We start from the raw sequence: 25,635 nt of genomic DNA, 5'->3' as shown, positions 1-25,635 counted from the left end.
ACACACACACACACACACACACACACACACACACACACACACACACACACACACACACACACACACACACACACACAAAGCTTGTTTTGGGCCACCATTGCTTTCACCTTGTTTCATGATTAAATTGACTTTACGTCGGGCGCTGCAGCTCAAGGCAAAGGAACTCACTATGAAGAGAAATTGCCTTTAACCAGTGATGACGGTCATCTCGGCCAAAGTGGTAAGCTTCACTTTGCAGTAACGTGGATCACGTGTCGGTTCCGGTCTCTTTCATTTGTTTCTTAAAGTCGCCTCTCCGATCTGCTTTTGATACAGCTGTGACATTGCAGCGTCCTCTACGTCTCAGCGTAATGGGCGTCATAATGAGCAATGGACGCACTTGCAAAACCAACACAAGTACTACATCAGCAGATTTGTGCTTAGAGCTGACTCGCATTACACACGCTTCTACTACCATTTATTCTTCAGCCCTCGGCTGCTTTCAATGCGATTTGTATCCATTTGTCCTCATTTGGACTCATCCTGTTTTAGTGGCGTGAAAGCAGAGATGCAGACGTGTGCCGGAGAGGAAGGAGAAGGTGAAAGGTTTCTTTCCGTGTCGCAGGAAGGAAAGATTGCGGCCTGCAAAACGAAATGCCAACCAAATGAGGACGGATCAGGGGCCGGAGAGTTAGCCACCCTGAGCCGCCATTACAAAGACGGATAGGATTGCTCATCGTGAGAACACCTTCATGAATACACACTCAAGGACACGGTCACATACACAATAACATGGATTAGTTTTGACGCTGGCCTTTTGAGAAATTGGGACATTGAATGGATAGAGAGTTTCGGTCTATAGAAGAGGACTCCAATAGATTCAGTATAAAGCTCACAACATATTTGAATCAAACAAAAGTTGAATTGGAGATAACACAGGTGTACCTAATGTAGAGTCCCTAGTCTGTGGGTTTGGTGCACTCTATGCCAATGATAGATCAAACACATATTCCGTTTTATTTTTCCCCCCATGGCTCTTTCAATCACCACAAACTAGTGTGTGACTAGAATACATTCCAGTAATGTTGACTTCAATCCAGAAGAGGATTAAAGGAGCAGACTCATGCAGCTCGCCCAGCGATACATTTACAGTATGGAATAACGCAAGTGGTTCGTAGGCCAACAGCGTGGGAGCTATCAAGCCTTTCATTACAATCACAAGACATCAAGAAGTTCTCAGGAGGTCGTGTTATGATCGAACCCCGCCGAGGGTAAATGGAGGAGCAACAGGGATCACCTTATTCGGTAAGTATAATGGCGGTTGTATCAGAGATGTGAACGACCATATTACTGCTTGAACAAAAAGAGGTCATCATTAGTATGGATGCATGCATGTGTACTGTCAACATTTAGGAATGTCCACAGTGCAAGTCTCACCACCATCAATCTGATCCCAGGAGGACTGCTTCATATTTCAATTAATTTCTAATCAAGCCGGGAGCAGCAAACGTGATGTCATTTGGCCTTCTCCTACATCGACGCTCGGCTCTTATCCTTTCCGCATCCAAGTCGCATTTGGAGGGAAGCCAAGATGAAAGCAAGCCTCTTTGTTTTAGAGGTCAGCCGTTTGAGGTGTTAACACCCACTGTGACACACTCTGCCAACTGTCACCTCACAAAGTAAAAGGACATTTAACCGCTATGTTAAGGTCACACGGAACACTGGGAACGATACTCGAGTCATAATCCTACAATCACGGGGAATTGTTATTTTTTCCTAATATTATTCACACCCTTTCTGAATACCCAATGTTATTAAAACGCTAAATATCATCCTTGAAAATTGCTGGATGAATTTGTATAAAAATGACATCAAGGGGCGCCATACACGTCTTCTACATTTCTATGTCTTATGTTGAGAAGTCTACTAATAGAATGATTAATAATAGGAATTCATACGGTGACATTTCCCATTGCTGTTGCGATTGCCATTGCTACATCTCATCGGGGACATTAGTCATTCCCCTCACAGTAGGACAAGAGAAGAAACAACATCCTGAGGCCACAACTTCTGCAGCAATAAAGGACAACAAGCAGCTGCAAAGCGCCGGGAGAGCACTTTACATCAATCCATTAGGAGGCCGAGACGCAGTAAGGGTGAATAAATGTGCACGGTGTACACAAAGGTGGAGCACAAGACGCAAATTAAGGCAAAATCAAAGAGTCATACAGGAGGGCTGAAGCAATGAACAACACAAGCCCATGAGGACAACGCTGGGAAGCGGCGGGACTTAATTAGGAGAAGTAAGGAGGGAGAGATTCGGCCTGTTCAGAAAAAAAAACTCACTTCACCACACATTTTTACAGTAAACAATGACCAAAGGGTGCAAAAACCGAAATGATCGTTAATTGTGACTGTAATCAAATGACAAGATCATGGCTACAACGTTTCAAGGTACAATGAACAATACTATTGATTTAAATTGGTCTAATTGTTGGATTCGAATCAGATATTTACTAGAACTCCTTTTTTGGGAGCTAAAATGATCCAGGGATGTTCCTTGTTAAGATTACAAAACAAGGTAGCACCAAAAGAGACAAGCCACTTAAGGCTGAGGCACAATTGTGTCACATATAGTACTCGATGTGACAGTTCCACTTTTTGAAAGTTCCCAAAATTGGAAAGAGAAAAAGAATGCCTGCAACATTTATTTCAGATCAAACCATGGCTTCTTCGAAATATGGATCAGATCGGTTGTAACCCATCATTGCAAAAAACAAAAAAAAGAAATCGTCATTGGTAACTTGGATACGCAATTTTATTCAGTGCAATTGTAAATGTATTTTTTTACTGCTGGTACAATTCTAATCGGGTGCAACCGGCTTTGCGGTTTTCCTCTCATCTTCTCGGTAAGTAGCTTCGAAGCCTTCCCAGTTACTGTAAAGACACTAACAAACGGCTCCCATAACGTTTACAGCTTCATGTCAGATTTGACTTCAAGTGCAGCAATCAAAGATGCCCTGTTTCTTTCAAGTGGTCATGCACATCAAAGTGCGCTCAGGAAAACAAACCCTCGCTTCAGACCACGCCAGTAAAGTCAGCCCCTCATTTATTAAACCCCGGTGGGCCAACGCTGGGTGGGCACCACCATCATCAGAAAGGCCAATTAGCAAGAAAGCGCATAGAAGAGGCTAAATGTTAAAAGAAAGAAAGTTGTGTGTGGGGTTGGGAACGCCGACAGATTTCAATCGATTTCCAGTTTACCTGTGAGGATTTTTCGGTAATAATAAAAACAAGATGCAGCAGGGTGTTTTGTTCCTTCATGCTGAACATTTCAGCGTGTCATCAAGCCCACAAAAGGAGAAAGGTTGAGATGCCCTGTAGTGAATGATCAATACAGCGCAAAGGTGGCTTGATGTGGGCGGCATGGTTTTTTTTTTTTTTTTACAATATCCCCTTTCCTAGACATATCCCAATATAGTCCTGGCCAATGAAAACTTGACTAACATTATGAGATCATCTGAGCTACATAGAGCCAACCATCCATATTTTATAATGTCTTGTTTCTCTCCATTCAGTGACAGAATCGCCCTTCAAAACGCAAGAGAAAATATGACCCAATCTATTGCTATCAGTCGTTATTGAAGAGGAACGTCATTTATGAATCAAAAGAGAGCAACCTTGGTGATGACTGAATTGCCAGAAAACATTTAATTACACGAGTTGCAAAGTCAAATATCAGCGTGATACGTCAGTGGCTTTATGAGTTTTAGAGAGGAGAGAGGAATCGTAATTGTTTCTTCATAGGAGGCAAAATAAAGTTTGAAAACAAAATTGTCAAATAAATACATTTGAAAAAAATTGATCACTCCAGTAATTTGACTGGTGACCCTGTCGTTTCGGTTAGACTTTATTTATTTTTTTATGTTTACTATGTGACTTGTGTCTAAACAAATCAGCTACTTATCTTCCCTGGAATTAAAACAAAAATGTCATTCATCCGTTTGCATTTAGTTCCCCATTTGTTCAGCGCTTGTCTTTGTGCTGAGCATCAAGTGTGATTGACACTTGTGTAATTGTTCAGCATTCAAATGGAATTTCATTATACATCCGTAGCGTCTGTCCTGTACAAGAAGAAGACAAATACGTCCTTGGCGGCTTTGTCCTTCACTCCCGATAATTGCTTTTGTTCACGATTTAGCATTTCAATGCATACGTGTACGGCGTGTGTGCATGTAACGAGAATTAGGCAGCGCTTGGTGTCGAGCTTGCATGTTTTGCCCTCCCCTAGAGACAAGGAGTGATTAAGAGACTTTGGAGAGCTTAGTGGTCGTTTTACACGGTGATCCTGACATACTGTTGTTAAGAACTCGTCTTATTATACCACCATGGCTTGTTTGCCTTGAACCTACCGAGCATAATGTTGCAGCTTGACACAAATAAAATTAGGTCACTTGAAAAAAAAAAAATACCTGCATATTTTTGAGAGGTCTTTCGAAGCCTGAGCAGCTTACACACTTCCTGCATATATGCCTAGAAGTGGAATCGATATTCACCTCTTGGAATTGATCTAAGGGGAACAAAATGACCGTCCAATGAATATACACTACCGTTCAAAAGTTTGAGGTCACTTGGAAATGTCCTTAGTCATGGTCCATAGTGTATCATCTCATTTACCTGTTTGGGGGATTTGGGTTCCTTATCTGTAATGTAATATAAAAAGTATTTTCTCATTTCCTTTCGCTCACATTTGAGGACAATGAGGATCCTCCCGAAGGTGAACGTACGCTTTAACCGTCTCGAACTGACACCGATGACGCCATTCATTATGCAAGAAAATGTAATGACATTTTCTCCCCAAAAATAATTACTTTTAGTGTCAGAATATCCTCACACTACATATTTAACGACCAAGGTAAATATTTTATGATATGAATCAGGAGTATATCGACAAAGGAGTTCAATATGGACTCACCTTCTTGGTGTGGCTGTTCTGTATTGCTAAATTATTGAGTAGGTGTAAATAGATTGCTAGAAAGAAAAAAATGGATGAATTTTGCTTCCTGCTAAAAAGTACACTACAGTTAGTCCCTGAAAGCAAAAGCAAATGATGTGTCACCAGGCTGATTAGACTCCTAACCTCATCATTTCCGTGGAGCACCACGACGGTGAAGTGCACCTCTTCGCAAGTCTCGTTCAACACTTTCCTAATAAGAGTCATTAACGCTAGCACACATCTTTCTGCTTCATTTAGCCATTTTTAACAAGGGTCATCTATCACTGGGGTGTTACTTCTCTCTGGTCGCACTGACCTCTAACACGCTCTGATTTATTCCAAACTGTTGCCCTCTTTTTGCTGCAGGACAATATCAACACCGTGGAGCTTTTTAATTATGAAGCCATAACTTTAAAACCGGCCTCGGACCTCAGGGGTCGCAGGACTGGGTGACATGAAGTGTGCAAGGGAGAACATTTGTAGTCACGTTCCGGAGATAATTCAGTGGATGAGTTAAGGTAAAGTAGTGACAATGATCGCAGCCTTGCAGATTTTCTCTTTGCCCGGTTTGACAAGTCGGTATTAAACCAATTAGTCACAGTCAGGGGTGATTTTCTAGGACGGTGACGGTTTTGTTTACCCGGCTTGAGAGCAAATTAAATGGTGTGTCATCAGCGGTGCAAGTAGTGGAAGATTGTAAACATGTTTTTTTCCCCTCTACCCTCCCTTCAAAACGAGAAATAAAACGAGCGCTGTTAGAAGATTTAATTCTAAGGAAGCCTCTCTCTGGGGCTCTGCGGCACGCAAAGAAGCAGCACCACAAAAAAGACTTCAATTAGCAGATGCTTTCATTCGCTAACCAAAGGCACCTTCAACTTTCAAGTTTGTGAGTTGGGGAAAAAAAAAAAAAAATACAAATTTCACATTTTTTCCATTCTAGCTGCTCAAACACAAGTTCGTTTGCATTTGAAGACATTCAATTTGAGAAACAAAAGGCTAAAAGAGGAGATCATGGGTTTAAGTTTATTTGAATGATTTTATTTCCATACCACACAATATGACAGGCAGTGTGCGCGTGTGTGTTTGAGATCGTAGCTCAGCTGGGGAAACGTTTGAAGGAGTCGAAAATAACATTGTGCATGCGGGCAGACCCAAACAAAGTCAAGTCGGAGGGATTATTCTCAGAGCTGAGAGCTTTAGGATGGATATTTATGCCCTCTATGCTCACTCTGAACTTCACAGTACACTTTTTCATGATGAATAATGAAAAAAATACGCCTTGTATTATTCCTGTAATATATTTGTATTTCATGTATTTTCATTAAAAATCCATTTTAAAAAAAGATTTCAGTTTTTTTGGTGTGTGTGTGTGTGTGGCCTTCACAAGTTCATTTTCAAATCTGGTCTATTAAGTTGGCAGTGAGTTTTGCACATAAAAAAAGTACTTCTAAACCCTGCAAAATCCTTTTTATATTTGCATGTAAATGACTTTTGTTTATCTAGGGAGGAACCGAATGCCAGTTTCAGTCTCATTGAAATCCCTCCATCAAATCGGACTTAAATACTTTTACTGGCAGGATAAACATGGAGTGCTTGTCAAGCCTAAAAGCATTTTCACACCGTAAGAACCAATAAGCAGCAATATTGGACTGGCCAAGGTGACTTTTGCTCAACGAGCAAAGCATGAGATGATGTCAACACCTGCTCTAAAGCAATGCCTTGGAAATTCCGTTGCTGTTAGCTCAGAAGGTTGAGTTTTGGATGATATTTATCAAAAAAAAAGAGAAGACCTCTTTTATCCCCAGATGTCCTGCAAGTAGCGTTTCTCCTCCCTCAGGCTAGCCAGTTGCTTCATGGCCTCCAGTTGGTCCACCTGGAGCTCACTCATGATCATCTCCACCAAGGTGTCGTTGACATCTTTAGCCATGTTCTTTGCATCTCTGGTGAGGGTTGGAAGAAGAGAATATCCCACCACATTGAACATTGCACTTTATTTTCTGGTTAGACTACACAATCTACAACTTTTAAATGATCATCATTATACCTGAAAAATTCCATCCCCTGAATGACAATGGTCATAAATCAAAAACTCTGACAAAGCTCCTATTTTGCAATTGTGGCATTTTGGGAGGGATTCATCATTCTGTTGACATAGAGGTGGGATTTATTTTAATTAATTTAGTCCGGATGTTTCAAAGATCATTTAGATGAAGCAGGTAGCCCCGCAAGTGATAAAAAGTGAGACCCTCTCGATAAATCATGGGACTCTGAGCTATAAAACTGTTGGCGTGGCTCATTTTTATGCATCATTCATTGTCTTCCAGAGAGAAATGAATATAGGGGAAGTGTATGTATGCAGGAAATCACATTTTGGTTGGTTCGCAACAACACAACAACGTGCATTTGCGTGCTTAGCTTAGTTTATTTATCATGCATATTCACCGCCCTCATCTTAATCATCCTGCGATGAATAAAAAAACATATTTCCACTCCAATCAAAACTACTTTAGATTCCTGTAATAAATTATTTCTACCAAAATGATTCAATACTGTTGTAAATATCCTTTTCTCTTAATATCTTGAAATATTTGCATAATCTTACCAAGCCGCTATTTATTCAGTCGTCTAGAGAATAAAATTTCATGTCAAGTAGGAGCTCAATCTTGAATATGTTGCTGACATTGTGGATTGATCATTTATTCATTATTATAATTTAAAACAAGTGAGTTTAGATTGACCACGGACAAAGTATTGATGCAGACTTCTGAATAAAGTAATCAATAAATATCCTTCGCTCTGAATCTCAACTCAACTGTAAAGTGTCATACAGAGTGATAAGATTAAAAAAAAATAATAATCTTACCCACAAACATAGAGGCAAGCGTTTTGTCTGATCAACATGTTGATGATTTTGTGGCTGTGGCGGAGCATGTTGTGTTGGACATATCTGGCAGGTCTCCCTGAAACAATGGCCTCCTCCTCTTCCTTCTGGTTATCTCTGGAGAAACACACCATGAGGTGGTCCAAGGTGCCACTGGACACAAAACCTTCCAGCTCCTCCCTGGAGAGAGAAATAAAAAATCAGGTGGTTTGGTTCAGTCAAAGGTGTATCGGAGACTTTCTGTTATTTGGGTGAGGCAAAATAAACCACAAAAAAACACAGGAGTACATTTGCACAATATAGCAAACGCGTTCGATGCCTGTAATGTCACGACCTGTATTCTTTTTCCAAGATCCTTCCGGCAAAACTGAACAGTTTTTCCCCATCCTCATGAGGAGAGACTAAATCTGGATATACGGAGCCATGACCTTGTGACCTAACACACCAACACATCCAACATCCCCTTAAGACATTTCAGTGTGGATTTCCTTACCCAACATTTACAAAGAACAAAAACAACCATCGGGCTCAATAGAAAAAAACAACACCGATGAGCCAAAAGGTCCAAGAAAAGCTGTGCCAGACAGCTAATTTATTTTGCTTAACAAGAAAAGCAGAAAGGTCGAAGCAGTGTTCTAAACACGGTTTTCTAATCAATCCTGCTGTTGGGTGTACCCTTGCTCCCTATCGAGTGAGGTGAGCTTGCCAACTTCTTCCCTCTGCTTTGCTATCTGCAGAGCCTGAGGAGGAAGAAGGTCTGAGCAACAACACTCACCGAGGAAACTATGGCTATGACAGGGTGAGTCAAGGTGTGTGCCTCAGGTAAACCAATGACTTATTTCAAATGGGAGGAAAATTTGAATCTCGTCTTGTATAGTGTTTACTGAAAATTCTGACCATGAAAAGTGAATTCTTCAGGCATATCAAATACAACTAAAAATAAAGTTAAACTATTCCGCTACTTAGGTTGTGATAATAGAGAGGGACCCCAAGGACTTCTGTTGTTATGCAACAGTGATTTTTTTTCTTTCAAATCTATGCAGTGTGACGACTGACGGCAGGGATATGATTAAAAAAAAATGTCACGAATCAATTACATGGGGACGAAATGTTTTTATCTATCATAATAAATGTTCACATCCCTAATATTTAAACAATTATCATTTGTAAATGGAACTCTTATTTTGGACACTTTAGCATCATTTTTTAAAACGACATTGTGTGCGATCCGAGATACATTTGACTCCCACGGTGAGGAAGATTTCAAAATATTATGCATGCAACCCTGAATTTATTAAGAGAAAACACACAGTCAGGTTCATAAATATTGGGACAGCTCGCTTGCAATTCTCATCTTTTTGCCTCAAAATTTAAAAAAAAAAACTGCCAGCTTCATTGATAACGTTCAAATCAGGTGAGCAGGATAGAATTTACAATCATTGGTTCATGTGCTTCTCCCTTGTTAGGGACAAAAAGTCGACAATTGACAGGACAATTGGCTGCTAAGCTGTTATTTCATCATTATCCCATTTACAAGGAGCAGACAAAAGGTTGAGCGTTCATTTCAAGTGAGCTATTTGCATTTGGAATGTGTTGCGGTCAACTTTCAATATGAGAGCCAAAGTGCTGTCACTATCAGTGAAGCAAGCCATTATTAAGCTGAAAACCAAAACAAACAAACCCCAGGGAGATAGTGGAGCAAAAAAACATTGGCTTTGCCAAATCAACAGGATGGAACATTCTGGAAAGAAAGAAAGAAAGAAAGAAAGAAAGAAAGAAAGAAAGAAAGAAAGAAAGAAAGAAAGAAAGAAAGAAAGAAAGAAAGAAAGAAAGAAAGAAAGAAAGAAAGAAAGAAAGAAGGTGGCAGGCATACATCTTCCCACACTATTCACCTCATTTGAATGTAAAAATACCTTCAATCCAGTGTGATTAAAATTCACATAAGAAAGCCTGAGTCAAGATTAAAAAATTATCACTTCTTGAGTGCGAGTGAGGCACATGTGCAAATATCGACTCCACCAAGCTGCCCATTTACATAATGATAGAATAGCAGAATTTCTTAAGCATTTAAAGCTGTTAAAAATAATGGAATACTTTGAGTGTCCTTATGTCAAGGTGAAAACTATGCAAAGTATATGCAAATATGTGCGACAATTAACGGAGCGCTTACCTGAACAGGTAGTCTTGGTCTCTGTAGCGACAACCGAAAAACAACCAGGTCTCACCGAACACGGCGTCGGGATTCTGCTGCCTCTCCTTTTCTCTGAAAGTCAAACAGGGACCGTTATCGGTCGATCTTCATTCACAAAGAAAAAAAAAAACAGATGGACGAGAGAAAATCTATTCTCAGAGGTTAAAGAAGAGCGGTGGCAGAGTTAAGCAAAATCTGCAGTGGCAGCGATTGCCTTATGCACAGAATGAGGTGATGAGAGAGGGAAGAGAACAATAAACATCAAACGGCGTGTGTCCGACGAGGACGCGAAAAGTGAAACTTTTCAGGGATTTTTCTGGAGGCTGAGAATGTCATTTTTTAGTAGGTGTGACGAGAAAAGGCTGGCTCCGTCAGTGTCTCTGTTCCTTGTGGTAGAGGCACCAACGAGAGAGAATAAATGCTGACCTCCTTAACCTTTTCATGATGCCAGCAGCAGAATCTCAAAAGCATTATCTGTTCCTGACATCTGCAAGGATGACTGGCCGGAGCAGCCACAAATCTAAAATGGAAGCTGTAACAAAGATATTCTGATCATGTCTGCTGTGGGTCCGATTTATTTTGCACCAGCCATCACTGTGCGCTCAGGGCGGCCTGAAATGAACAAATAATTGGACAGCTATTATGATATACTTTGTGATATCATGTGACAGCATAAAAAAAATTAATGCTACCATCGAATTCTCATACTATACTTTCTAAATATCATGAGCACAATGCAATTGTTGCTAATATACTCATTTATTTTTCTATTAACTGACTCCCCATCTTCAATCACTGAAGCGACTCATCTGTTAACGCGTGCAAAATTGTACGAAATTGATTAGGGAGCATTTGACACTTTTTTTCCAATTCAAGCTGTTGTATTAGTTTTGTTCTACTTTATGAAACAAAGTCTTCCCATGGGTTATTATTGTAACCATTGCAGCTATAAAGCTCACTATAATGTCAAACTAAATTGACTGGTTCGTTCAAGACGACTGTACGTGATTTTTATCTGTTTGTGCCTTGTGACTGACGAGCAACCTTTTGAAGGTGTACAAATGACGACAAGCCTGACCGAAAATGGCGAGATGCTTATAAAGCACCCAATCAGACGCAGCTAATTTAATTGACCACAAAGGTGTCTTTCATTTATAGAAAAAAAAAAAAAGAGTTCAGAATAAAACAAGTGGGTTATCCGATCTTGCTATCTCATTCAAGTCTAAAGATAAAAATAAGACATCAAAAGCGAAACAATTAAATTGAGCTGTTTATACCATGTCTTTTGGGAAATGCTGGATATCCTTGGGTGTCCTTTCCTATTTAGCAAGATTGAATCCTCCTCTGCGTGCGCAATCTAAAGAATTAAGACTCTTAAATGGTCTGCCGCACAATGCATATCAATGAATGCTATCATTTAGTCGCTGATCAACCAAGTTTGCAAATTTGAATGACTGAGAACATCAAGCAATGCTTTTCAAATGTCTTCCTCAGAGGAAGTCATTTTCAGATAAATACAAAAAATGCTCTCCCTTGCATGCAAGTCCATGATCATATTATAAAGAGATTCTAGTGGCAAACTAATGTCAAATAAAATGTTATTTTTCATTCACTTTTGCCGGATTGCTTGAATGGACAAAAAAAATTCCTTTCGGAACAGCAAACAAACGAGATTGCTTTTTACATTTGTTGAAGGGTTCTGGTGAGAATTTCTCCCCTGACAACATGATGAAACTCACAAAGAAGAGACAGGCAAGAAAAGGGAAGGAGCTGTCTATCAAGCATCCCGGTGCCGGAAACAAAGCAAGTCAGAAGCAGAATCTCTCCCTCTCTCAACTTTGCTGTTGTGAACTTTAACTTCCGCTACTCAATTGTTTTGAAAGCAAAACAGAACACATATTATTCATAATCTTGCCACAAACAGTCAATCTCCCACGTTGGTATATTTCGATTTAAAATCAAGAAACACATTTCAGGAAAGGGATAACCAAATGATTTAAAAAAATAAAAAAGAAAACAATCCAATCTTTAATTTTTGTGTCAATCATGAACAAAAGCATCATTCCAATTCCTTTCATTTTGCATCCTGGGCATTCTGATCTGCAAACAGCTTCAAGTAAACTCATTTTAGTGTGCCGCCTGCCCTGAAGGAATCAATACTAATATGAAAAAAAGCTGGCTTCTATTCTGAACAGGCTACGCAGGCGCCTTTCCCTGAATACAAATTATATCATTGCATCGGCAGACTCTTAACAGCGTGCAACACGATCCCATGAGGAGAGCGCTCCATTTTGGTCCGTAGCAGAAGCGCGCCATATAGTGAGGAGGAGGGTTAGGACTGGGTAAATATCCTAATTATCTTGTAAGGTACATTTCATTAGGTCACTGATGGGCTAATGGTTCACTCTCCTGACTTCCGGGTAGGCGGTGTGGATTTCTTTCGCATTAAGTGACAGCGTCAATGTCTCTGGTTCCGCATTTCAAACACAGAAAAGAAGGAGCAGAAAAGAATGAAACGCCTCCGTAAACGTGTCAAAACTGAGAATGGAAAACAGATTTCCTTTTTTCATAATTTCTCTCTTGTATTAGATTGTCCAGGTTACGTAAAGCTTTGGCTGGTTGTCATCCTTGTCAAGTTTAGCCTCTGGCATCAATTTTGTCTTTAACGCCATAAAGGATATGACAGGTGACAACTCATTGTTATATTTATTTTACTGTCGTCACCGCTGTGAAAAAAAACCCCACCAGACATCACATGATTTTGCATAGAATCATTTCCAGACAATCTGAGCTGGAGAGCTTCTTTAAAAAAAAAAAAAAAAAAGCAATTTGACACCACCTAGTGAGTTCGTGACCTTTTATTGAGGTTTCTTCCGGTTGCAATCTGAATTCAAAAATGTATTTTTACAAAACCAAATTGATTAGCACTAAGGGTCTCGACATGACTGGACTGTTAACAAACTGGCGGCTGTTATCGCAGACCACGCGTCAATCGACGCAATCGTATTTGGAACAACGCGGCGGCATTAGATGCAAAACGGAAAAGGCAAAATGTTATCAGCTGAACTCTACATATGTGAGTTTAAACTCCGACAGTGGAGGAAAACAAATGAAACATTTATGCCACAACAAAAGCAATGCGAGGTGGAATTTGCTTCGGGCTTCCGGTGTCTGTAGTTTAAAAAAAACAAAACCTGAAGTAATGATTTGAATACTGCTGTTGGCCTAACCAATTTACATAAATAAAATGTTAAAATGGTAATGTTGATATTTCAAATTGTTTTGCAATGTTGACATATCCTGTTTTGTTCCTCTACTCTATTGAGCTCATGAATAAGAGGTGGCTGGTAAATAATAAAATATAAATCATAAATTTGAGAGGTAAGATTATGTGGAATTAAATCAAGATGAAGTTTGCTAAAGAAATTCATTGTCCACTCAGTTTCCCCTCTAAACAAGCTGCCGTAGAAATCTAAATGGCATTGGGAAGAAAACCACAAGTTGAAAGTTTGCTGAAAATACTGCAATTCCAATAGAGCACAACATTGACTGGTGGCTAGCAAAGTTAGAATGTCAATACATTTGCATTTCAAATTCAATGCCAGCTGCCGGACTTAAGCTGTGCAAAGTCCATTTCCTGCCTGATTATGAGTCAAATCGACAGCGGGGTGCAAAAAAAAAAAAAAAAAAAAACAATTGACGGCGCTCAACGGGTTGTAAAAACGTCAAATGAATTTTTTGGCTCACCCCGACAGCAATTTTATACCGTTGAAGCTGATAGATTGAACAATCTCCAAGTCATTTTCTATGTGCTTTTTTTCCCCAACAAGCAGTCAATATTTTTTACTATTTATATTTCGAGAACAGAAAAAAGGATCACTGGCCCTCCAAAGCTTGTCATCTGTCCAGGTGAGTTGGAGACAATTGGAGCTGACTGGGCCGCAAACTCATCCGCGCAAGGTCGCCCGTGACTTAAACGTGTCAGTCACACTAAAAAGGTTTGCGCTGCTTCCTGACAAGCCCAGGGAGACACGGGCTCGCTTCAACGCGCATCTATCAGCCCGACTGAGAGAAGCTTCAAACGGTCACATTAACTCTTTATGACAGTTCATCTTGCAATCGTGGCCTACCCGTCAATTCAGAACCTCCCCAAATTTTGGATGTCACGTCCAAACAAGTAGAATTTAAGAAGCTGCACATTACAGGGACCTCATTTATTCCTAATTAGATGGATAAAACAAAAGCTGACTGTCATTAAATGATTATTACGCCTCATGCGATGACGTCAAGCTCGAGGTCGGCCTCATTCAACTGTCAGAGCAGATTAGCCGGAAAATGTGCAGTGGATACATAAACTGAGACATTTGTGAATATCCATGACTAAGTCCGGAAAGGTCAGCCAAACAATCTGCACAAAACCATTGGAGAAAGAATGCATGAATATACATTTGTTCACCTTTGCTGAAGGAAGCCGATGAAGGGCGCGACACCCGTACCGGGTCCGACCATTACGACAGGCGCTGACGCGTCAGGTGGAAGTCGAAAGGAGCGGTTGGGTCTCAAACTCACATGAATCTGTGGTGTGAGGGTCACAGAACATTAGTGTGCATTCTAAATAATGGAAGTAATTAGAAGAGTGCTGAGGAGCCACTGAGGGCCTTCCAATCTATTAATTGATCTACTTAACATTCTAAGACAGGCTAATGAGAAAACTTATGAGCTCCAACTAAACTCCACAGGGTGTGATCGAGAAGATTTAGTTGCTTTAATTCAAATTATATTCGATTTTAATCGACCCCACATAAAAGGTCCAAACTCGAGCGATCAGTGGAATCTCAAAGAAGGAAAGCCAAATGGAGTAGCAATTGTTTTCAAATACCTCCGCCAAGGCAACAATCTTAAATTGCTATCTCCTTTGTTTTTAGCTTTTAACTCTGTGGATTTTCATGGAAACTGAACTCTATTCATATTTCAGTTTTCCTTTGATGGTGTGTACACTCACCTGCGGCAGAGCCCCGCAATTCTGCAATTCATCCTTTCCTTGGTGAACTAGGAGAGGGGAGACGAGGTCAAAGAGCCAACCAGTACATAAGCCCTGCCTCCCCACAGGACGACCTGAGCGTGCTGGGAACTCGATAACGCTAAAGACGAAATTCAGCTTGCCCGGATGCTGAAGGCAGGAGCTGCGAGTTTGAGAGACGACGGACAACAAAAGTTAGAAGAGAGAGCACGTGGGTAAAATACTGGCAGACAATGATGGGGAGATCTAGAGAAGAACAGATAAAGAACAGAGTGGTACAGAAAAGCATGATGGACTCCATTCAGACAAAAAAAATAACCCATTTGGACAGCAGCTGATCAAAGTAGCAGAGATGAAAAGGCTCTTAATGTGATGTGAGGAGGAAAAATGACGGTGCTACATCTATACGGCTCCTTGGGCTCTCCAAACCTTTTTCCACTGATAGCTTAGGGAAATTTAAAAGTATTCACCATCCATTTTGTATGCTGCCTCTTTTCCTGAACTCATCAAAAAAAAATATTTCTAGGTCTTTTCAGACTCCATACGTTCATTGCCAGGTAGTTGAAAAAATGTCATCATCCCTCAGAGCACCTGTCCGTACTTCTCCTTTCTACTTCCTGTTTGCCGTCGAAGACCTCTATTGACTCTAACATCAATAATGCAAGCCTCTAATGTCTCAAGTCTGCACTTTCCAATAAACTACAGTCGCCAGTCTCTCTCCCTCTCTCCCTCTTTTCACAATCAAGGAAGCAGCAAAGCGAGTCGGAGAGTAGCCGAGAAGTTCTGACCTTGTCTTAGACGATCATGTTCCTTGTGAGCTTTAAAGCAGACCCTAATGGGTACTAGCTTAACAGGAAGCGCAAATCGATGACTAGCTAAGTGAGGCAAAAAAGATGGGAGGTTGATTTAAATAAAAGTCTGGCTGGCGATAGTCCATTTTGTTTTGTTCCAAGTTCTCTCATCACAAAGTTCATTCGGGAATCTACACACTGAAGTGCTCTTTACATGGACTAGGTCATCCAGTCTTTTTTTTATTGGGAAAATTCTACAGTTTTTACCTAAAGCATAATAATTGTTTGAATTCATATCGCCATCCAACCAGATGAAGATTGAAGAGTTCATTGACGCACAAAGGAGATGTAGCAACTATCCCCGAGGCAAACCATTCATTTATTTAATCATGACTCAAATAAAAGTGCACTTTTCTTCATTGAGACATTTGTCATTGTTTTGTGTCATTTCTCTGTTCAAACAGCGCTAATAGTCACTGTCAAGACGCATTCAGCTTTCTCTTCCTTTTGATTACCTATCGCTGTTCTGAAACTATTTTTAGGTGTCATTGTGCAGAAAGAAAATGAGCGTTGGAATATTAGGGTTGGAATACGACAGACATTTATCATTGTGAGGCCATGTTAATGCTTTTTTTTTTTTCAGTCTTCTTACCTGGCCGCTGAATAAGGCCTTGGCTGCAGCTTGGGGAGATGCTCTAAAAAAAATAAAATAAAAATATAAGCACAGCTGTCAATCATCCTGTTGTCTTCCAAATATGTTATTGACCATGATGGATGGGTGGAAAATCATCGTGATCGAAACCATATTTATTTTCAGTAAACGTCGCTCAAATTAATGTCTGGTTTTTAGGACATGCTGCTGCGATATTTATTAAAATCACAAAGTCAGGCTGTTTGAATCCCAAGTGGCCAGATGTGAAGCCAGTGGGAAACAGATTGCTTCTGCAAACGCTATTGCAAAGTCAGCCATGAAGGTGCCCTCCTTTTTTTTTTATAATAAGCAGCGCACGGTGCGTTAGCAAAGGTGGAAACGAGAAAAGTCAACGTAGAAGGAGCAGCGCAACAGGACGAGCCTTTCCTGCACCGCCACCGATGTGATGTGGGTCAAAAAGAAGCGAGTTAAATGTGAATAATAGATGAACCTGTACGAGTAATAGCGACGCATCTGAGGCACTGCAAAAACACATCATTCAGCTAAATCGCTTGGAAAGATCAACAGCTGGACAAAATCTGCTCACACTGTCAGCCTGACACCTGCTAACGGGGAGGAACTTCATTCTTAATGTTCATGTTTTTGTGAATAGGATGATGTAAAAAAAAAAAAAAAAAATAGGGGGGAATAGGATTATATAAAAATAGATGAACGTGCACTTGGATGCTATCCTCATTATTTGTAGTTACTGTCAAAGTATAAACCCAGATCGAGGAGTCAAGTGAACACGTCGGGGTGCATAACGCTGTGTCCTTGACCCGCTGAGTAAGGCTTCGCTATTAACCTCTGCTCCAAGATCACCTCTGCAAACCTCGGACCCTCTGTTCAACCTAACATCTGTTGCTTTGAGAAGCTTCCAGCACCTTCTGCATCAGATCACCGCTTACAGAAAAAAAAAAAAAAAAAAAGAAGCAGTGGCAGAAAGACTGGCATGAAGGCCAAAAATAACTAACGTCAGTGTAAAAAAGGGAAAGGGCTGCGACAGAGGTGTTTTAGAGGACAACTTCAATGTCAAGCTGCTGCCAAGTAATTTCTCTGTCAGCTAAAATTTGGTCTACTGAATAGTTAAACCACACAGCATGGCTAATAAATGAGGACAAGTATTTGCTTGATTGAAAGAATGGAATGGAAGTGACATTTATCAAATTCAATATTATTGAGGGAAAATTAAAAAAAATATATATAAACTTGCTTTACAAAAGAAACAAACGTGAGAAGATGTGTAAAAATTGTTTCTTGCAAAAATAAAGCTTGCTTTATTAGGGCAACAGCGCCCCTCTGTGGTTAAAAGTTATATTCCCGATGCCACAGAAAGTGAAACTACTAACTAAAACCTGCACATAAAAAGCCTCATAAATGTAAGCAAATTAAATAAATGGAAAAACTCCTGCTTGCTAAATGATGAAGACAAAAGAAAGTTATCTGACCTAGAAAGAGGCTCAGGGGAGGCAAGCAGGATGGGAAAGCGTCGAGAAGCTCCAAAACACAGAGGCTTGTCTCTCTCACAAACTGGTTGTAGTCGGCGGTGCCTTGTTTGCTACAAAGCTCCTGCAATCTCCTTTTTTGCACGCCATCTGCTGTATGCTCAGCCAGCGCTCGCAAGAAGGCCTGAAAGAAGGAAACATTTGTCGGATATCAAATGATTGCCCTGAGATCTAACCCTAACCCTTTTATAAGGTTTAACATTTTTTTGGTCGACACTGACCTTCTTAGGAACATTTCTAATCTCCAGACACCATGTGAACAGGTACAGTAGAGAAACGTTTTGAGGGATATATGAGGGCACCTGAGCACCTGAAACGCAGCAGGCAGGAAATTAATACCACAGTAAAAATCTAACTTTTGCTGCATGATGTCATGTTTTTGTTTGGAATGCATGCTACAGCAGTTTGCTAACCTTTTTTCTTTGTGTTTTTCAGTAAAGAAACTTGGACTAGATGATTCTTCTTATCCTCAAGACCTAATCTTTGAAGCAATTGCTTGACCTCAGATGCCCTATTTGGGCAGAAAACATCAAACGAATCTCCAGGCTGATAAGTCATCATTGGGTGAGTCTTGGGAGGAAGAAAACATATTTATAAACCAGTTAGTATGGAATGAAATACTGTGGACTAAAAAAAGAGAATATTTGATCAAACTTACAGTGATGTCAAGCTCAAGAAGGATGGCAGTCTTGACTGACTCGCCCGTTGTTAAACAAACGGCACGGGATATAGGGACCAAATTGAGAGTTTCGCTGTTTAACGGTCCACAAATCTAAAAAAAAAAAAACTCATTAAAAAAAAAAAAAAATGTAATTAGCACAAGAAGGGCATTCGGAAGAGATAAAAATAAATAAATAAAAACAGTTCACACCTCATCTACCATGTCTAATTCCTGAAGTGATACATCTAGAAAAGGTGGAGGTAGACTAGGAACATTTAGAGACAAATCGCACAGCGGAGGCACTGAGTGTGACAGTGAAGGTGCATCGGACAATCCAGCATCCGTGTTTTGCGTTTCTGCTGGGGGTGCCGTTAACCGGGCTCCTTCAACAGAAGCTGAAGCCGGAGATGCACATTTGAGGTCCAAGTTGGGAGACTGGTCAGTGAGGCTTAGGAGGTTTAGTTCAACATGTGCTATCGATGAATCTGGAATTGTCTTGTCCATACTCCAATCAGAAGCCATATTTGTTAAAGCGGCTTTGACAGCTTTCCACAGTCCTTCAAGCCAAGGGTCTACAACCAACTCCAACCTTGGGAAAAAGAGAAGGGATGAAGAATTTATATTTTTTAATTGAAAAAAATTACAAAGATTTCCAGTGATGCAACTACATTTACGTATTCCTTCGCATAACTTACCCTGTACCGTCATCTGCATATCCTGTTGCATAGAATTGTTGGGCTCCAAGTTCCTGTAGACGACGCTCAATTGTCTTCCCGCAGTTGCAAAAGTTTTCGTAGTTGGTGTCTCCTAAAGCTAGAGCAGATAGAGAGATCAAATAAGAAATTAATAAAGAGTACTTAGCAATTTTATGACTTACACAAAAGACAAATTAAATTAAGGTTCATTTACCTAAAAGTGCATAGTGGAGATGTTTATAGTGTTCAGAAGAGAGGGTCTTCTTCTTAATGTGCTTCACAAATTGCAGGGCATTGTCTGGTGGCTCTCCATCTCCAGTAGTAGACACAATAAAGACAACAGGGGAATTTTCCTTCTCTAAATTGTACTGAAACACACGTTTTAATAAACCAGACATAAGAAGAAGCAACCACATTGTAGATGACCACATTCAAGCATTATGGCATGTCAGCAGCATGATCTATTAAAACAAATCCCACATGCTCTTTCTACCTTATCTTTCTGATTCAAACAGCTGAGCTCAGCAAGTAGTCCATGCCCCTCTGCCTCTTCAGCTATGCCTTCTGCAATGGACTGGGCTTGACCTTTTTGAGACCCATAGAGAACCACAATTCGAGGCTTGACTTCAATGGGCATTCTGCAGGAAAACACAAAAGTTTTTTTACCTTAGGTTAAAAAATAAAAATAAAAAACTTCACACTGATAGTAGCTTGGAAAAAGCGCTTTCCTCTAAGTTTACCTTCAAGACATGAGACAAATAAAGTCAGCTCTCCGCAACAATTTCCTCAGAATTTAAACTAAGAAAACGTAAACACTACCGAGCCGGATGTTGCGTCATACTAGACATTTTCACACGTGGAATCTAGAAGTAGACTTCAAAATGAAAAACACGTGTACTAATAGGCGATCGCTGAAATGAAATGGACCCAATAGCATGGTAACTGAATTATAGAATGCTAATGTTTAATAAATGCATGATACCTTTCTAGATCTGCAACGGGAACCATCTAACGGGTTGTGTCACACCCTTTATTTTACCCATTGGTTTAAGTCACGCGAGAACATCTTTCTCGTGGTGCAACTCACACGAGATACAACGTGATCGGAAGAGTCCACCACAAAAAAAACGTTTTTTGTTTAAACAGTTTTTACGTGCAATTTAAACGACTGTTAATAGTTTTGAATATTCTACAGTATTTGTAGAGTTTTTTCATCTAAGAGTGTGAATTTACATGCATTTTTTTATTAAAGTAAAGTATTTCTGCTTAGTGCCGCCCTTCCCGCCCGTGGAGTCTTCCAGAAGTCACCGGCAGATCCGTGCGGCTCGATATTCCCGCACACTCCAGAATTTCATCTCTCAAATTCACCATTTCATTTGTAACAAGGCAAATTGGTACCCTAATTCCCTATCAACATGTCATCGTTGGGCACGCTTGCCTTCGATGAATATGGAAGGCCATTTATCATCATCAAAGACCAGGATACGAAGACAAGGCTAACGGGCATTGATGCACTGAAGGTACAATGAGCTAGCTAGCTAGCGGGGCTTGGTCATGCACGCTTATTAGCATATCACCGATTTGCTTGCACGATCATGTTCATGAGATCAATTTAACATTCTGAAGCTATCATCGAATTGCTCGGAATCGTAACAACTCACGTCAGGTTAACGCGATCACAACGTGGCCGCTTTTAAGGAAAAAAATAGCAGGTCGGTTTTTGTAGCCACCATGCTAACACGAGGCCCATGTGCATGCGCAAGGCGTTCGATAGGTGGGTGTTTCTGGATAGGGCTGTGGCCCTTGTCTTGATAAGATGATCATTATTTCCGAATTCCATTCAAGATTGCGAATAACCCTTGCCAAACTTGCTGAGTCTAATTAAACAATAACAATTGTTATCTTTGCAGTCTCATATTATGGCAGCCAAGGCAGTTGCGTCAACGCTGAAGACATCATTGGGACCCAATGGTGAGTCTAATAAACTAAATGTTGTAGATTGTTTAAATAAACCAGTGATTTTTGGGACCCCGTCGATTGAAATACCCCTCATTAAATCTAATAAAATATTTTTGTGACAAGGACTGGACAAGATGATGGTTGACAAAGATGGAGAAGTGACTGTCACTAATGATGGAGCCACTATTCTCAGCATGATGGATGTAGACCATCAGATTGCAAAACTTATGGTGGAGCTGTCCAAGTCGCAAGATGATGAGATTGGTGATGGAACCACTGGAGTTGTTGGTACGTGAAAGCAAACTTGTCACATTGTGATACTGGAAATGTAAACTGTGTTGATCTTTTGTACAGATGAGTGTAAATGTAAACAAAATGTTTCTGAAGGAAATGTAAAGGTAAATATTGCAAGAAATGAATCTGGTAAACATGGTCTTGTCTCCTTAGTACTGGCCGGGGCTCTGCTTGAGCAAGCAGAGCAGCTCCTGGACCGCGGGATCCACCCCATTAGGGTCTCAGACGGTTATGATCAGGCCGCATGTGTTGCCATTGAGCAGCTGGACAAAATTGCAGAAACCTTCCCCTTCGATCCTAAAAACAGAGAACCCCTCATTCAAACGGCCATGACCACACTGGGATCTAAAGTGTGAGTTGAGTCTCCTACATGCAAAGCAATTATGTTTATAAGTTATGAAATAATCATTTGTGGAGTGCTAGTCTAAGCTTTTTTAATTTTATATTTCAGCATCAACCGGTGCCACAGGCAGATGGCAGAGATTGCAGTGAACGCCATTCTCACCGTGGCTGACATGGAGAGAAAAGACGTTGACTTTGAGCTTGTCAAGATGGAGGGTAAGGTGGGAGGCAAGTTAGAGGACACGCAGCTCATCAAAGGCGTCATTGTCGACAAAGAGTTCAGTCACCCTCAAATGCCAAAGGTACAACTGTCACAATTGGTAGTGTGACTGTAAAAACAATGCGTCCAATTCTGATTTGACTATCGCTATTCAGGTTCTGAAAGATGTTAAAATTGCAATCCTCACCTGCCCATTTGAGCCCCCAAAGCCCAAGACCAAGCATAAGTTGGACATCACCTCTGTTGAGGACTACAAAGCTCTTCAGAAATATGAAAAGGAGAAGTTCGAGGAGATGATCGAACAGGTTACTTGCCCAGAAGATATTGTTGATATTGGGCGCGGTCGAAGCCCAAATGTAAATACCTCCTTGTTGATTTAGATCAAAAGCGTCGGAGCTAACTTGGCCATCTGCCAGTGGGGCTTTGACGACGAAGCCAACCATCTTCTCCTGCAGAGCAAGTTACCTGCTGTCCGCTGGGTCGGAGGGCCTGAGATTGAGGTTACAGACGCAATTTCCCACATTTTTGTTTGCCATCATACTCGCAATGGATTTAATAATCCGTTTTTTTTCCCTTTGTAGTTGATCGCCATCGCCACCGGCGGCCGCATCGTGCCGAGGTTCTGCGAGCTGACTCCAGAGAAGCTCGGAACCGCAGGCTTGGTGAAGGAGATCTCCTTCGGCACCACAAAGGATCACATGCTTGTGATCCAGGAATGCAAAAACACCCGGGCTGTGACCATTTTCATCCGCGGAGGCAACAAAATGGTAAACGGCTGCGATTGAAGAGCGACGACTTCCGACTTGAATGTGACATCATCTCCTCCATCCGTCTCATTAGATTATCGACGAGGCCAAGCGTGCTCTCCACGATGCTCTTTGCGTCATCCGTAACCTGGTCAGAGACAACCGCGTTGTGTATGGAGGAGGAGCTTCAGAGATTGCTTGCGCTCTGGCAGTCAACCAGGCTGCTGACAAGGTAGTTGCACGCCAAAGAAAATGATCCATCCACTTTTATCTATCCTAACTTTTTGTCTTTCCTCACTTCAAGTGCCCATCATTGGAGCAGTATGCGATGAGGGCATTTGCAGATGCTTTAGAGGTCATCCCAATGGCCTTGGCTGAGAACAGCGGCCTAAACCCCATCCAGACCATGACCGAGGTCAGAGCCAGACAGGTCCGAGACAAAAACCCGTACCTGGGCATCGACTGTCTGCACAACAACACCAACGGTAAGCAGCCACGTGGACTCAATTGCAACACGTCTCATCTTCACACTGTTATTAATAACGTCTTTCTTCTGCTGCAACGCAGACATGAAGCAGCAGCATGTGATCGAGACCCTCATTGGCAAAAAACAGCAGATCTTACTGGCCACTCAAGTGGTCAAGATGATCCTCAAGATCGACGACATCCGAAACCCTGGAGAGACCGAAGACTGAACACAGTATGAGTAGTTCTTAAGATTGGAAGCACTTCCATAGCACTGCATCCAAACCACACTGCTTACTGCTATTTATCATTTGATACAATTCGCCATTCTGGTATCAAAATTGCCATTAAAATGTTGGTCTGTAAAAATGTGTAAATTGTGATATTTTATTCCATGACATGATTTTGCATGCAGGAGGTTTCATTAACCCTGGAAGGCACCAATGCTCCTCCCTCTCATACTTGACTTTCCACTTTGCAGACTTAAATGTACTTGTTCAGCCAATTGATCATATCAGCTCTGGCCTCCAGAATTTTGGGCTCATCTGTTGGGCTGATATCTTCTCTCTTTCGGTGGGCAAACCCGTGATCCTGCCCAGGGAAGATCTTCACCTGGTAATCCACTGTGCATTTCTCCTTCAGCTTTGCTTCAAGAACACTCACCTGAAGAGCACAAGTGGTTGTAGTGCAGTCTTAGTATATACGTGATCAATTAAGATAGGAGAATAGCTCATTCAAATCAATACTTACTTGATCCAGTGGGATGAGATTGTCATTCTCCCCAAAGATAAAAAGGGTTGGGCTCTTGAGATCATACCTGTCCTTTTCGAGTTTGATGATACCTATACATAAACTTTATTATTCTGTGTAAACTTTAGTGCTAACATGCTCAAAGTCACAGTCGTGTACGTGACACACCGTAAAACGACACTCCGGCTTTAATCTCGGGGTTGCGAAAGGTCAGATAATGCGTGGCAATTCCTCCCCAACAAAAGCCGACCGCTCCGATGCGTTTGGCGCCATATTGCTCCTTCAAGAACCTCAGCAGTAGATTCACCTCTCTGAAAGACAAATTGTACTCATAGCAAGACTTTTAAGTACAACTTAAAACATTATCGTTAAAGTAGACCGTTGAAATGTTAATCTGCATATTGACTGATGATGTGCCCTTGAGGAAGACAGCAACCTCAATTTGCACACTCTTGTTAATCTGACCTAAAATATAGAGCAGAGCGTTGTTTTTACTTATCGATGTTGGTCGGCTTTTTATCTTCCCTCCATTCTGTAAACGAGGACCAGTCACGTGATGGGTTCCACGGCTCCTTTCCGAGGAAGAAATCTGGGCAGATAGCCCTGCAGAGAAAATTATAGGTGTTAAACAAAACCAATATTTTCATTTTAAAATGTTCCAATAAATGGTTATAAGCTCCCATCAGTTATTACATTTTCATTGCATAATTGTGCATTCAGTTAGTTAATAAACATGCATCCAACACACAAGTATCCGTTGGCAGCAAGCATATCAGCCATGTATCTGGTGTTTGGAAGCTGCCATCCAAATATGTCTTGGATGACAATGATGGCCTTGTCAGATGCTTCTGGTGGCTTCACTAAATATGCTTTAAAGTGTTCGATCTGGACCTCCTGACCAAGCCCCCCATATTCCATTCGATCCCCAATATCACAAGGACAAGGTCTCATTTCGTTCGCCATCTGTGTGTACACACATATGAACACCCAGGTGAGCATGCACAGGTGAGCTAGACAGTGACACCTTAACAATGCAATCGCCAATGGAACACGTTGCTTTTGCATTAAATGTCATTGCAAGTATCATATGAGGCATGTTTCAGACGTACCGTGCTGTTCTCCAACTTGGAAGCAAAGGAAGTGAAAGTCTCGCAGCTTGTCACGTGCAGAGGAGTTTGGTTTGTGATCTCAACACAATCGCTGTTTCTGTCAGAACTTTCAAAATAAAAGCTTGCCAATACTGTTCACAACCAACAGAACAAGGCACTTCATAAGTGATGTAACATTAGTGATAGGTAATTCTTATATGCTCCATTTTTAAGAGTGGTGCCGTATTTTTTTCATGATATCTATTCAGTTTATGATTTATAGAACTAGTTAACAAATAGATCACTGCTGAAAGACAAGACGCAAGTTATAGCTATACTCCCCCAATACACTAGACGACGG

At 40.9% G+C, this 25,635-nt stretch overlaps 3 protein-coding genes across 5 annotated transcripts; 1 reads left to right on the top strand and 2 right to left on the bottom strand.

Annotated features, from left to right (window-relative positions):
* Positions 1-5,992: 5,992 nt before the first annotated feature.
* Positions 5,993-20,488, bottom strand: mtrr (5-methyltetrahydrofolate-homocysteine methyltransferase reductase). 3 transcript variants are annotated; one of them, XM_085939194.1, is made up of 15 exons: positions 20,393-20,487; positions 19,904-20,048; positions 19,625-19,778; positions 19,411-19,528; positions 18,926-19,304; positions 18,713-18,826; positions 18,468-18,624; positions 18,276-18,364; positions 17,998-18,178; positions 16,511-16,553; positions 15,050-15,230; positions 14,504-14,622; positions 10,027-10,119; positions 7,839-8,036; positions 5,993-6,915 (listed from the first exon to the last, which is right to left on the bottom strand). In XM_085939194.1, the coding sequence occupies exons 1-15, from the start codon at positions 20,416-20,418 to the stop codon at positions 6,771-6,773; spliced, it is 2,142 nt and encodes a 713-aa protein (XP_085795320.1). In that variant the 5' UTR covers positions 20,419-20,487; the 3' UTR covers positions 5,993-6,770. The 3 variants fall into 3 exon arrangements, with proteins under 3 accessions (XP_085795320.1, XP_085795321.1, XP_085795322.1); XM_085939195.1 differs by having other exon boundaries at positions 6,776-6,915; positions 7,843-8,036; positions 20,393-20,488; XM_085939196.1 differs by lacking the exon at positions 5,993-6,915 and adding an exon at positions 7,064-7,118 and having other exon boundaries at positions 7,843-8,036; positions 20,393-20,488.
* A 115-nt stretch (positions 20,489-20,603) lies between these two features.
* cct5 (chaperonin containing TCP1, subunit 5 (epsilon)) lies at positions 20,604-23,805 on the top strand. Its single transcript, XM_085939197.1, has 11 exons — positions 20,604-20,930; positions 21,321-21,381; positions 21,493-21,657; positions 21,817-22,015; positions 22,115-22,307; positions 22,381-22,530; positions 22,606-22,725; positions 22,807-22,992; positions 23,066-23,203; positions 23,276-23,456; positions 23,539-23,805. Exons 1-11 carry the CDS (start codon positions 20,826-20,828, stop codon positions 23,664-23,666), a joined length of 1,626 nt encoding a protein of 541 aa, XP_085795323.1. The 5' UTR covers positions 20,604-20,825; the 3' UTR covers positions 23,667-23,805.
* cmbl (carboxymethylenebutenolidase homolog (Pseudomonas)) lies at positions 23,802-25,409 on the bottom strand. The gene is made up of 6 exons (XM_085939198.1): positions 25,296-25,409; positions 24,935-25,149; positions 24,682-24,789; positions 24,355-24,497; positions 24,187-24,278; positions 23,802-24,099 (listed from the first exon to the last, which is right to left on the bottom strand). The coding sequence occupies exons 2-6, from the start codon at positions 25,147-25,149 to the stop codon at positions 23,920-23,922; spliced, it is 738 nt and encodes a 245-aa protein (XP_085795324.1). The 5' UTR covers positions 25,296-25,409; the 3' UTR covers positions 23,802-23,919.
* Between the last annotated feature and the right edge of the window lie 226 nt (positions 25,410-25,635).

The sequence above is a fragment of the Syngnathus leptorhynchus genome, chromosome 19 (genome assembly GCF_054491065.1).
Source record: "Syngnathus leptorhynchus isolate UIUO chromosome 19, UIUO_Slep, whole genome shotgun sequence".
In the NCBI taxonomy this organism is placed as follows: domain Eukaryota; kingdom Metazoa; phylum Chordata; class Actinopteri; order Syngnathiformes; family Syngnathidae; genus Syngnathus; species Syngnathus leptorhynchus.
This window is presented reverse-complemented; position numbering and strand designations above follow the sequence as displayed.